This window comes from Carassius carassius, chromosome 29, assembly GCF_963082965.1.
Source record: "Carassius carassius chromosome 29, fCarCar2.1, whole genome shotgun sequence".
Lineage (NCBI taxonomy): Eukaryota > Metazoa > Chordata > Actinopteri > Cypriniformes > Cyprinidae > Carassius > Carassius carassius.
In genome coordinates, this window is record NC_081783.1 from 21,973,871 (window position 1) to 21,987,280 (window position 13,410).

At 47.7% G+C, this 13,410-nt stretch overlaps 1 protein-coding gene and 1 pseudogene across 41 annotated transcripts in view; both read right to left on the reverse strand.

Annotated features, from left to right (window-relative positions):
* Window positions 1–13,410, reverse strand: part of LOC132109885 (protocadherin gamma-A12-like) — a 176,037-nt gene that overhangs the window by 43,262 nt on the left and 119,365 nt on the right. Inside the window, exon 1 of one of the 41 annotated variants that reach the window (XM_059516281.1) lies at window positions 10,192–12,774. The exons of 39 other annotated variants lie outside the window; for them this stretch is intronic. In XM_059516281.1, coding sequence (XP_059372264.1) covers window positions 10,192–12,705 — 2,514 coding nt within the window. In that variant the 5' untranslated portion in view covers window positions 12,706–12,774. Of the gene's footprint in view, window positions 1–10,191; window positions 12,775–13,410 lie in introns of those variants that run through there. One more of the 41 variants, XM_059516282.1, reaches the window with a different exon arrangement.
* On the reverse strand, window positions 10–9,189 carry LOC132109290 (putative protocadherin beta-18; annotated as a pseudogene).

The window sequence follows — 13,410 nt, forward strand, 5'->3', positions numbered from 1 at the left end:
GATTAAATGAATGAAGATCAGAAAGTCATATTCATAGCCATTCATATCCGCTCACCTGATCAAAAGAATGCTCATCATTCAGTTTTCCTCTCTTCGCATGCGTGAGTGTCTGTGTTCCGCTGCTTTCCAGACTAATGATGCTTTCACTGCAAGGTCTGCCGTATTTCAGATCACTCTTTCTGGAGTCAGTGGTTCTGCAAACCTCATAATTGTACACGTGCTGTAAAGTTCCTGTGCCCCCTACGTCTGCGTAAAGAGGCGGATAATACGGAATAACTGGAAGATTCGCTCCAGATTTGTAAAACATCCGCTCGCGTCTCCATCTGTAGCATTTGACTGACAGTATGGCGATGATAGACACGATAAAGAGAAACGAAACTACAGCCAAGGCCAAGACCAGATAGAAAGTCAGGTTGTCGTTGTAGTCCTTGTCGTGCGTAAAGTCAGTGAACTCCGAGAGCACTTCAGGGAAGCTGTCCGCCACCGCCACGTTAACATTGACTGTAGCTGATCGAGAGGGCTGCCCGTTGTCCTCCACTACAACAGTGAGTCTCTGTTTCACAGCATCTTTATCTGTCACTTGGCGCACAGTTCTTATTTCTCCATTCTGTAAGCCCACTTCAAACAGCGCCCTGTCTGTGGCTTTCTGCAGTTTATATGAGAGCCAGGCATTCTGTCCAGAGTCCACATCAACAGCCACCACTTTAGTCACCAGATAACCCACATCTGCAGAACGAGGCACTATTTCAGCCACCACAGAAGCGCCTGACTGGACCGGATACAGAACCTGAGGCGCGTTGTCATTCTGGTCCTGAATCATTATTTTCACGCTCACGTTGCTGCTGAGAGGAGGAGAGCCTCCGTCCTGCGCTTTTACGCGAATGTTAAAATATTTTGTCTGCTCATAATCAAACGAACGGACAGCAATAATCTCTCCACTCTCTGCATTAACTGAAATAAACGTCGAAGCAGAGACACCATTCACAAGAATATCTTCTAGAAAATATGACATACGTGCGTTATTGCCAGAGTCTTTGTCATGCGCTTTAACAGATAACACAGAGACTCCGGGCGAATTATTTTCCATCAGATATGCAGTGTATGACTGACGCTGAAACACAGGGGCGTTGTCATTGACATCAGAGATTTTCAGTCAGTGTTTTATTAGTAGAGTAAGAAGGCGAGCCCTCATCAATAGCTGTTATTGTGATATTATATTCAGACATTTTTTCACGGTCTAACAGTTGATCAGTAACCAGACTGTAGAAATTTGAGGATGATTGTCTGATTTGAAATGGTAAATTAGGATTAATAAAACATCTCACCTGTCCATTTTTCCCTGAATCTAAATCTTTGACATTCAGCATCGCTATCACAGTCTCGGGAGAGGAATTTTCTGGCAAAGGGTTTGAGAAAGATATTACATTAATTACAGGGGCATTGTCATTAACATCTGTAATTTCCACCATCACTTTAGCAGTATCTGATAAACCACCAATGTCTGTCGCCACTACATTCAGCTCATATTTCTTTGCTTTTTCAAAGTCTAGAGTGCCAATAACTGTAATATCACCATTTGTTAGATCAATATTGAATGTATCTAAGATACTGTCACTGCTTTCCGAGAATGAATAGGAAACTTGTTTATTTGTTCCCTGGTCTGCGTCAGTTGCGCTAACCTTTAAGACTAATGATCCCATCAGCGCATTTTCAGCTACGAGTGCTGTATATACAGACTGACTAAAAACAGGCGCGTTGTCATTTGCATCCAAGACAATAATGTTAATTTTCAAGGTTCCAGTTTTCTGAGGAGATCCACCGTCAAACGCGGTTAAAATCAGATTATACTCCTCCTGTTCTCTTACGAGAGCTCTCTCGTACTGCGTCTTAGCTAAGACGCTACGGGAAAAGTCTCTTTTCACGAAATACTGAAGCAAAAAATTATCCTTAATTTTGTATTTTTGTAAACCGCATTTGCAGCAGTACACAGCCATAGGCGAGACGGCTCGTTCGCTCATTGGCTTGTTCTGCGGCAACTGCACAGCCTATCGAGCGCGGGCTGATGCAACATCAGACCAATAAGGGCGCTTCGCGCCCTTCTTGCCACTTCCCGCCGAAACGGGTGTGGCCCAACCTATAAAAGGAGCTCGAAAAGGCTGACTCACCTGATTTTTCATCTCTTCAGCGAAGCTCACGCATCGCTGGATCACGGAGGAAGCAAGCGCCGTCTGAGAAAGCACATCAGCAGGACGAGCCATTCTGAAGCTGCTGGCATCGCCGCCTTCCATTGCCGTTCCTGCTGCGCTATCCGGCGCCTATATCCTTTCAATCCTGTTATATACAAGCTGTTCTTTATGTGTGTGTGTGTGTTCGCCCTGCGACACACACTCGTAAAAGAGCTCGCGTCTTTTTTAAGATGCCTTCCTGCGGCTCGTCAGAGCCCCACTTAGCGAGGGAGACCGGTACGTCATCTGTGTCTCCTGCCTGGGTGAAGATCATGCAGCGCTCGCTCGCTGACGGCGGATGCCCCCACTGCGAGCTGTTGCCATGGTGACTCTGAGGACTCGCCTGGCCTTTTTCTCTGAGCCTGCATTCTCCGCTGCGCTGAGGCGCCGTAAAAGCATCGCTTCCAGCGGATTCCGGAACCGTCTTCAGCTCAACCGAGCTCGCCGGTTCGCCCTGCTTCACCGGCCCCCCCCTGCATCGCTTCCCGGTGGGCAGCGCCCGCTGTTTGCCGGCGCGTCGTCCGAGGAAGTCGATCTCAGGGCCACGTCGGGGGAAGAGGACACGCGCTCTCTGCTGGCTTCGGGCAGTGATGGCTGGGCGAGCTCCGAGGATCTCGCGCCTTCTGCTCAGAAGCCCAGCAGACGAGCTGACATCGAGAAGGAGCCGGGGCGAATGCTCGTGTTGGCCGCGATGTGTCTCGGCCGCGAATGGTTTGCACCAGCGCCCCCCCCTCTCGTTCCCGGCTGGATGGTATTTCCCTTTCGGATGAGCGTACTTCTCAAAGCCCGCCTCATTTCTTCCTGAGCTTCACGAAGAGGTGGCGAAGGCTTGGAACGCTCCATATTCAGCACGAACTCGTTCGTCTGTCTCACTAGCATTCTCCACACTGATGATGCTAAAAACAGGAACTACCACTCACTTCCGCCGGTGGAACAGGCGATAGCGACGCACCTTTGTCCGCCCTCTGCTGGACGGCGGCAAAAGCGGTGTTGCCATCTAAAGCCTCCTGTGTGACGCTGCGTCGGCACTACTAACGATGGCTGCTTCATCGAAGCGCAGGTGTACGAGTTCCGCTGTGGCCGAGCTCTCACCCAAGCGCGCCGCTGTTTCAGTTCCAGGAATTGTGACTGTCTCAGCGTTTTCTGCAATGCGCAAGCCTGCACAGTTGCCCGCTTGCCTGCACACAAAAGCCGTTATCACAACAGCTTCAGCAACGCAGCTCGAGACCCCCGTTCTCGCTCTACTGGCCGTCGCCCCGCGCCGCGGGGACCGCGGCAGAGGATTACGGTGAGGCCGGGAGCCCCGAAGCCATCCTGGGAAAGCCATCTACGCATGCTGCATGACGCTGCGTCGGCACTACACACGATGGCTGCTTCATCGAAGCGCCGGTGTACGAGTTCCGCTGCGGCCGGGCTGTCACCGAAGCGCGCCGCTGTTTCAGTTTCCAGAGATTGTGACTGTTTCAGCGTTGTTTGCAATGCGCAAGCCTGTACGGTTGCCCGCTTGCCTGCACACGAAAACCGTTATCACGGCTACCCAGATATTTCCCGAAAAAGGTGTAATTTCTGGTGTCCCGGCCACGGCCGATGGTGCTATAAATGTAGTGACGATGCCCACTGCTCAGTGCCCATCTCCGCATATAAGCACAGCCCTTCACACAGGGCTCGCGCCTATAAAAGCGACTCAAGTCGATCACGCGCACTACATAGTAGACGTGCCCACTCCTCAGTGCCCACAATCACTATGTCACACGCGTCATGTGGTTTCTGTAAAAACGAAACCCGTGCACGTTCGTCCGGCCACGGCCGATGGTGCTATAAATGTAGTGACGATGCCCACTCCTCAGTGCCCATCTCCACATGTAAGCATAGCCCTGCACACAGGGCCTGCGCCCATAATGTCGACTCAAGTCGGTCGCGCACACTGCATAGTAAACGTGCCCACCCCTCAGTGCCCACAATTACTATGTCACACACGTCATGTGGTTTCTGTAAAAACGAAACCCGTGCATGCTCGTCCGGCCACGGCCGATGGTGCTATAAATGCAGTGACGATGCCCACTACCCAGTGCCCATCTCCACATGTAAGCACAGCCCTGCACACAGGGCTAGCGCACATAAGATCGACACAGATCGGTCGAGCGCGCCGCATAGTAAACGTGCCCACTTCCCAGTGCCCACATACACTATGTCACATACGGCGCGGGGCTTCTGTAAAAATGAGACCCGTGCACGTACATTCTGCACAGGCAGACAGCGAGTTGAAAGTGGTAAAAGTGCACACATGCAGCCCACGGTTACTCGCAGATATATCGAGTCCCACGGGACCCGCTCAGCCTCCCTCCAGTCGGTTAAGCGCCGGAACGGGGTCGAGGAAGAGCGATCTGCCCGCTGTGATCAGCGCGCTCCCCGCCTCAGATGCGCAGCACACTCGAGCGCCGCCGTTGCCCAGTCAACAGAGCGCGTTTCGCATCCAGCCCTTAGCCATTCATGCAGATGCATGGTCAGTGCTTCCAGGGGTTTCGGATTGGGTGCTAGGCATTATAAAGAGAGGCTACTCGCTACAGTTTTCTCGACGCCCACCGTGCTTTTCAGCGCGCGTCGAAACTACGGTCAAAACAGAAGTAGCACACATACTTCGGGCCGAAATATCAAAACTGTTGAGCAAAGGGGCTGTAGAGCCTGTGTCTCAAAGCGAGGGGGGGCTGTACAGCAGATACTTTCTGGTGCCCAAGAGAGACGGGGGTCTCCGGCCCATACTGGATCTAAGACAGCTGAACGGGCATTGATGAAACACAGTTTCAAAATGTTCACGACCAGGAAGCTCCTCGCGCAGATTCGCAGAGGGGACTGGTTCATGTCAATAGATCTGAAGGACGCGTATTTTCAAATACAGATAGCGTCAAACCACAGGCGATATTTGAGATTCGCCTTCGAGGGCCAGGCATACCAGTTTGCAGTCCTGCCATTCGGCTTGTCCGTAGCTCCTCGTACGCTTACGAGGTGCATGGATGCAGCGCTCGCTCCTCTTAGACTCAGAGGCACACGAGTGCTGAATTATTTGGACGACTGGCTGGTTCTGGCCCGATCATGAGCGGAGCTCATGGACCACAGAGCCGTTTTACTCGATCACCTCGAGATGCTCGGCCTCAGTGTCAATTGGGTGAAGAGTTCGCTGAACCCCAGTCAGACGATCCTGTTTCTGGGTATAGTTCTGAACTCGTGTTCCATGACGGCGCGGCTGTCACCACAGCGCGCGATGGGCATTCAGCGTGCAGCGAGTTCTTTCCGCTGTGGCGCGACTGTGTCGCTCAAACACTGTCAAAAGATGCTGGGTTTCATGGCCTCAGCATCTCCGGTTCTGCGGCTGGGCCTGCTCCGCATGCGCCCCCTGCAGTTCTGGCTGAAGGCTCGGGTGCCGCGCAGAGCGTGGGCGTCTGGCCGGCTGCATTTCAAGGTCGATCAGAGCTGTGTTGCGGCTCTAGCACCTTGGACAGCGAACGGCTGGTACCGATCAGGTGTAAGCCTGGGGACTTCCCCGAGTGTGAAAATGGTGTCGACGGACGCCTCCACTTCGGGATGGGGAGCGCTGCTCGAAGGCAGACCGTCCTTTGGCCTATGGTCAGAACGGGAAAAGCTCCATCATATCAACTGCCTGGAAATGCTGGCAGTGGAGAATGCGCTGATGCGCTTTTGTCCCCATATCAAGGATCACCACGTCGTAGTCCGTTCGGACAACATGTCCGTGGTGTCCTACATAAATCGCCAGGGCGGTCTCGGGTCCCGAAACCTGTACAGGCTGACGGAACGCCTCCTGATTTGGGCTCAACGCAACGTGCGCTCGCTGAGAGCGGTGCATGTGCCTGGACTGCAGAATCTGGGTCCAGACAGGCTGTCCAGAGGCAATGTCCCTACGGGAGAATGGTCTCTACACCCGCAAACAGTTCGGCTGTTGTGGGAGAGATTTGGCATGGCGGAGGTGGACCTCTTTGCGTCCCACGGAAACGCTCACTGCCCCACATTCTTTTCCAAGAACGAAAGCGCGCTGTCACGGAAATGGCCGTGCTGCCCGCTTTATGCGTTCCCTCCCGTCTCCCTCCTTCCGCAGGTGATAGAACGGGTGAGAGAAACGAGATGTTCAATACTGCTTGTGGCACCTCTTTGGAAGAACCATCCATGGTTCCCAGATTTGATGCAATTAGCAGATGTCGCCCCATGGCCGGTACCGTTGAGGAGAGATCTCCTCTCGCAGGCCAGGGGCTCGATTTGGCACCCTCGACCGGAGTTGTGGTCCCTCCATGTATGGGCACTCAACGGTTACCCGCTGATCTCGCAGGGGGAGTGCTAAATACCATCACTCAGGCTAGAGCTCCGTCGACACGACGTCTGTATGCCTCGAAGTGGTCGGTGTTCTCCAGCTGGTGCACAGCTCGAGGTTATTCACCCCTTAGTTGTGAGGTGACGGAGGTCCTCTCCTTCCTACAGGAGCTGTTGGATAAGGGCAGAGCCCCATCCACGCTCAAAGTTTATGTGGCGGCCATCGCGGCGTTTTCTGAAACGGCGTCCGGTCAGTCAATAGGAAGGAACGATTTAGTCATCCGGTTCCTCAGAGGAGCTAGGAGGCTGAATCCTCCCAGACATCCGTCAGTCCCTATGTGGGACCTCGCGGCGGTTTTGGAGGCCTTGAAGGGTCCCCCTTTTGAGCCTATCCAATCGGTTAGCCTTCAGCATCTGTCGTTCAAGACAGTATTCTTGTTGGCTCTCGCTTCTGTGAAGCGTGTGGGTGATTTGCACGCGCTCTCGGTGAGCCAGTCGTGCTTGGAGTTTGGGCCCAATGACTCAAGGGTCATACTCAAACCTAGGCACGGTTATGTGCCGAAATCCCTCAACACACCGTTTCGGGCTCAGGTTATTGCCCTGTCTGCCCTGCCGGTGTCAGGGGAGGATGGAGACTCGAGTCTTCTTTGCCCTGTCAGGGTTTTAAGAGCTTATGTGTCTCGCTCTGCTGCCTCTCGGCAGACGGAGCAGCTATTTGTCTCGTTCGGTGGACGTTCCAAAGGAATGGCTGTTTCGAGACAGACTCTATCCAGATGGATAGTTGACGCCATAGCGTTAGCTTACGCTTCCAGGGGCCTTCAGTGCCCGTTGGGCGTCAGAGCACACTCCACAAGAGGTGTCGCCTCGTCGTGGGCGTGGTCTACTGGGATCTCCTTGCAGGATATATGTAGGGCGGCGGGTTGGGCCTCGCCGTCTACATTTATCAGGTTCTATAACCTGGAGGTTCCCGCCTTGCAAGCAAGGCTGCTGTCGGTATAGAAGAATCAGGGCCCTGAAGGGAATTCTGAATTCATGAGCGCTAGGCGCTGCCGACTGTTATATGGGCAGTATTGCGTAAGACCCGCATTGCCACATTGGTCAGGCCTTGCCTCGGCTGTGTGATGTCATATTGCCGCATCTACGGATGCTGCTAGATATGGGACGGAGGGTTTTTCCCCCTTTTTTCTGTCCCGGACTCTCTGTGAGTCCCTCAGGTGACTGTGCACTGTAAATCCTGGGCGTTGCTTCAGGTTTATCGGTGTGTGATCCCTGCGCGCACGGCGTTTTACATCGGGTTCCCGTAGCGTCTTAGCTAAGACGCAGTACGAGAGAGCTCTCGTAAGAGAACGTACTCGGTTACTAAACGTAACCTCGGTTCTCTCTAGAAGAGCGAACGAGTACTGCGTTCTCTGCCGTGCGTACGATTCACTCTGGTTCGCTTCGGCGATGAAATAAATCAGGTGAGTCAGCCTTTTCGAGCTCCTTTTATAGGTTGGGCCACACCCGTTTCGGCGGGAAGTGGCAAGAAGGGCGCGAAGCGCCCTTATTGGTCTGATGTTGCATCAGCCCGCGCTCGATAGGCTGTGCAGTTGCCGCAGAACAAGCCAATGAGCGAACGAGCCGTCTCGCCTATGGCTGTGTACTGCTGCAAATGCGCTTTACAAAAATACAAAATTAAGGATAATTTTTTGCTTCAGTATTTCGTGAAAAGAGACTTTTCCCGTAGCGTCTTAGCTAAGACGCAGTACTCGTTCGCTCTTCTAGAGAGAACCGAGGTTACGTTTAGTAACCGAGTACGTTTTTCTCTGTCTAATGACGTCTGTAAGACCATTTCAACATATTTAGTACCGTCAGTGTGAGACAAGGTTTTGAGTACAAAATGTTCGTTCGGATTTAATTTATACGTCTGAAGCGAATTTAAACCTACATCTGGATCTTTAGCGCTATCGATTGAATATCTAGCTCCAGGTATCGCTAATTCGCTAATTTGGGAAGTTTATCTCTTTTTTTAAGAAAACAGGAGCATGATCGTTGATATCTAATATTTCTACATCAATTCTATGCAGCTCCATGGGGTTTTCTAGAATAATCTGAAAATGTAAGGAGCAGGGAGACACTTGGGCGCACAGCTCCTCTCTATCTATGCTCTCTTTCACTTCCAGAGTCCCTTTATCTACATTCAGACCGATGTACTCACGACTGCCCTCCGTAAAGATCCGCGCTCGACCAGATTTCAGCCTCTTTACATCCAAACCGAGATCCTGAACGATATTTCCCACTAACGAACCCTTTGTCATCTCCTCTGGAATAGAATAACGGACCTGACCGCGCGCAACGGTCAGGACAAAGACGCACAGCACGAGAGGCTGCATTAGCCATGATGAAATCCGCGTCGAAGATGCGCCTCTTTGGGTGTAAGAATAACAAAGAACCGACATAATCCAAATCCTCTGTCACAATACAGAAGAAAAGTCGAATAAAAAAAAATCAAAAAGGTTGAAAAATATCAAACTTCATTCGATAACACAGGGAATGTCTCGATGCTTCAGTGTTAAACAGAGATCGTCTGAATGAAAGAGAGATTCTGCAGAATGTGATGTCAGAAAGTGGAGGAGGATCTAAAAACGAGTGCCTGTTACACAGAAACACTGACCAACAGCGGCACTTAGAGCATCAGACAACTATTACATTAATACAACTTTGTTAAACATAAATACAAAAACCCAATAAATAAATTACAAAAATATTTATTTTTGCTCAAATATAAACATAAAAAATAAAAATAAGTTGTTAACCTTGACCTCAAACATGATAAATGGAAACGTTAAAAAGCAAATGACAAATAAAATATCCCTTTATGAAACTATTGTAGTGAGACTCATTGTGCACACACTCAACTATTGTAAAAAAAAGTTTGTAAATCCAACAATCCAACTAGAAATTACCGTACAGCCTAAACTATATATATATATATATATATATATATATATATATATATATATATATATATATATATATATATATATATATATATATATATAAACCCCCACACAATTCAAATACACAGTGCATCTCTATATTCTGCTTTGTTATTACAGATAAATAATTATATTAAGATTGGCGGTGAAAACGGCACTTGGATGAGGGCAACATTTAGGTAAAATAAACGAATTGTCTGGTTACACTACTTTCTTCAAATCTGTTTGCAGAAAATAAGGCTCGGAGATAATTTAAATAATCTTTCACTGTTGTTGAAAATATTGAAAATAAATCTGGAAGATTTTTTATGCGTCCTTCTGTATAAATGTATAGAACAGTTTGCAGCTCTGAATGATAAGAAAACTCGTACTCGTGCCTGCAACCACAGGGTGCAATTTCGCTTTTTTCTTTCTTTCTTTCTACTTACAGATTGTTATAGAAAATTTCTTACAGGGCGCACCAACACAAACGGGAAGCCATGCTTAGAAAATAGCCGTTCAATACAAAACTATGTAACGATTGATTTAAAGATTTCATATAGCAAAATTTTGTATAGCAAAAACATCATGACACTACCTTGTCAACATTTCAAACGAAGATAAAGACAACGAATATGAGGAACACTGAAGAATTTAGAATTGAGAAAAATTGGCTATAAAATAATTCTCACCTGATCCTCACAATCATCAAAGTTCAGTGTCTCTCTCTGCGCATGCGTAAGTGTCTGTGTTCCGCTGCTGTCCAGACTAATGATGCTTTCACTGCAAGGTCTGCCGTATTTAAGATCACTCTTTCTGGAGTCAGTGGTTCTGCAAACCTCATAATTGTACACGTGCTGTAAAGTTCCTGTGCCCCCTACGTCTGCGTAAAGAGGCGGATAATACGGAATAACTGGAAGATTTGATCCAGATTTGTAAAACATCCGCTCGCGTCTCCATCTGTAGCATCTGACTGAGAGTATGGCGATGATAGACACGATAAAGAGAAACGAAACTACAGCCAAGGCCAAGACCAGATAGAAAGTCAGGTAGTCGTTGTAGTCCTTGTCGTGGGTAAAGTCAGTGAACTCCGAGAGCACTTCAGGAAAGCTGTCCGCCACCGCCACGTTAACATTGACTGTAGCTGATCGAGAGGGCTGCCCGTTGTCCTCCACTACAACAGTGAGTCTCTGTTTCACAGCATCTTTATCTGTCACTTGGCGCACAGTTCTTATTTCTCCATTCTGTAAGCCCACTTCAAACAGCGCCCTGTCTGTGGCTTTCTGCAGTTTATATGAGAGCCAGGCATTCTGTCCAGAATCTACATCAACAGCAACCACTTTAGTCACCAGATAACCCACATCTGCAGAACGAGGCACTATTTCAGCCACCACAGAAGCGCCTGACTGGACCGGATACAGAACCTGAGGCGCGTTGTCATTCTGGTCCTGAATCATTATTTTCACGCTCACGTTGCTGCTGAGAGGAGGAGAGCCTCCGTCCTGCGCTTTTACGCGGAACTGGAAATCTTTGATCTGCTCGTAATCGAAAGATCGCACTGCGTGTATGACTCCACTATCAGCACTAACGGACACTAACGAGGAGATGTGCACTCCGTTAACCGACGAGTCCTCCAGTATGTAAGACACACGGGCATTCTGGTTAAAATCTGCATCTCTGGCTCTGACTGTGAATATGGAAAGACCCGGTGTGTTGTTTTCTTGAACAGAGGCCCAATATGAGCTCTTTTCAAAGACAGGCGCGTTATCATTCACATCTGATATCTGTAAGGAGAGAGTGACGCTGCTGGAGAGAGAGGGCACGCCTTCATCAGCGCACGTCACACTGATGTTATACTCAGATTCGCGCTCTCGGTCTAAATCACTGTCTGTCACAATACTATAAAATCCATTAGAAGTTGATTTGATTGTAAAAGGAATGTTTTCATTTACACTGCAATGAACTTGTCCATTACTGTCAGAATCCGGATCGTTAACATTGACAATTGCAGTCACAGTAATCTGTGGAGAGTCTTCAGGTATTGCATTAGATTTGGACATAACTGTGATGACGGGAGCGTTATCATTTATATCAATCACGTCGACCATTATTTTGCTAGAATCAGACAGTCCGCCATTATCTACTGCTTCTATATCAATTTGGTAATGTTTAGATGTTTCAAAGTCAATTTTTCCGACTAACGTCACCAATCCATTTTCATCAATATGAAAAATGTCAGATACACCCTCACTGTTTGCAATTAAATAACTGACATCTCCATTTGCCCCTTTATCTGAATCAGAAGCACTAACAGTGATGAGTGGCGTGCCACTCTGGGAGTTTTCTGTAATTATTGCCCTATATATAGGCTTAGTAAAAACTGGAGCATTATCGTTTATATCAAGCACTGTAACATGAATCTGAACTGTTCCTGATTTCGGAGGTTCTCCGCCATCTATTGCAGTTAATATCAGAGACACGTTTTCTTGTTTTTCTCTGTCTAAAGGCTTTTGTAGAATCATTTCAACCTTTTTACTCCCATCACTCTGACCATAAAGTTTTAAATTAAAATGATCAGTAGGTTGTAGAAAATAGCTTTGTAGGTCATTTGCACCAATGTCTGCATCTATCGCTTTCTCCAGCATGAATTTTGATCCTACAACTGCTGATTCGCTTATCTCAAATCGTCTCTCATCTCTTTTAAAAATAGGAGAATTGTCATTTATGTCTGTAATTTCGACAGTTACCATAAACAGTTCCATAGGATTATCGAGAATAATCTGTAAATGTAGCGCGCAAGGCGTTGTCTGTCCGCATAGCGCCTCTCGGTCTATTCTCTCTTTGATAAGGAGGACTCCTCTTTCTTTATTCAGCTCGATGTATTCAGCGCTGTCTCCTGTATAAATACGCGCTTTACCCGATTTCAGTCTCTTTAAATCTAAACCCAAATCCTGTGCTATGTTCCCGACTAAAGAGCCTTTGGCCATTTCCTCAGGAATGGAGTAACTGACCTGCCCGAGAGCCAAACTGAGAGAGAGAAACCAAATAAACAGCAGTACTTGCCGCGCCATTGTTCTCTCCGACATTTTGCTTAAGTGCAAATAAACGAAGTCACGTTGTATCCAGTTCAGAGTCTCAGTATGTCCAGATTCCAAATGGAATAAATCTAAAACTATTGGATAATTTCTAAGACAACGTCTAAACATGGATCCATAGGTGACTATATATTATAGCGTCGACGTCCTCTGTGTTATGTCCCCGCATGTGCATTATGCAGACTCCTCAGCCTCCTCCTCCTTAAGCGTAGTTTGAGAGGGCGGTATTACTGGAATTATGCGCACTCAGTCGCATCTCCCTAACAAATAGCGGCACTCTGAGACCATTTTGAGCTACTGCAAAAATACACCTAATTTATATATAAAATGCAGATACTCAAAAGATATATACGCAGCGAGATAGAATAATCAAAAACACAAAATTAAAACCTGAATTTCTATTTGTGTAACAATGAAAAAAAAAAAATCTAAATTTGTCAATATATGTAACTGTAACACAATCTGTTCAACAATCACAAAGTGTTGGTTTGAGAATGATTAAAAAGTCCAGAATTTAATTAAACGGACAAAATTACCTATTGCCAGGCAAAAGCAATGCGAATTCAACAATACAAATTTTACACTACAGGACATCAGCATATTATTATTAAATAGCATTTGGTATGAGCACATGCTTGCTGAGAGGAAAGATGAAACGAAGGCAACATATATAGATTCAGCACCTTGGACAGCGAAACGACTGCATCATTCATTTCAGAACGCTGACTGCTTATTTACAACTTGCTTAGAGATGTTGAATAACAACAACAACAACAACAACAATAACAAACAAAAGCATAAAACCGTTACTGTTTT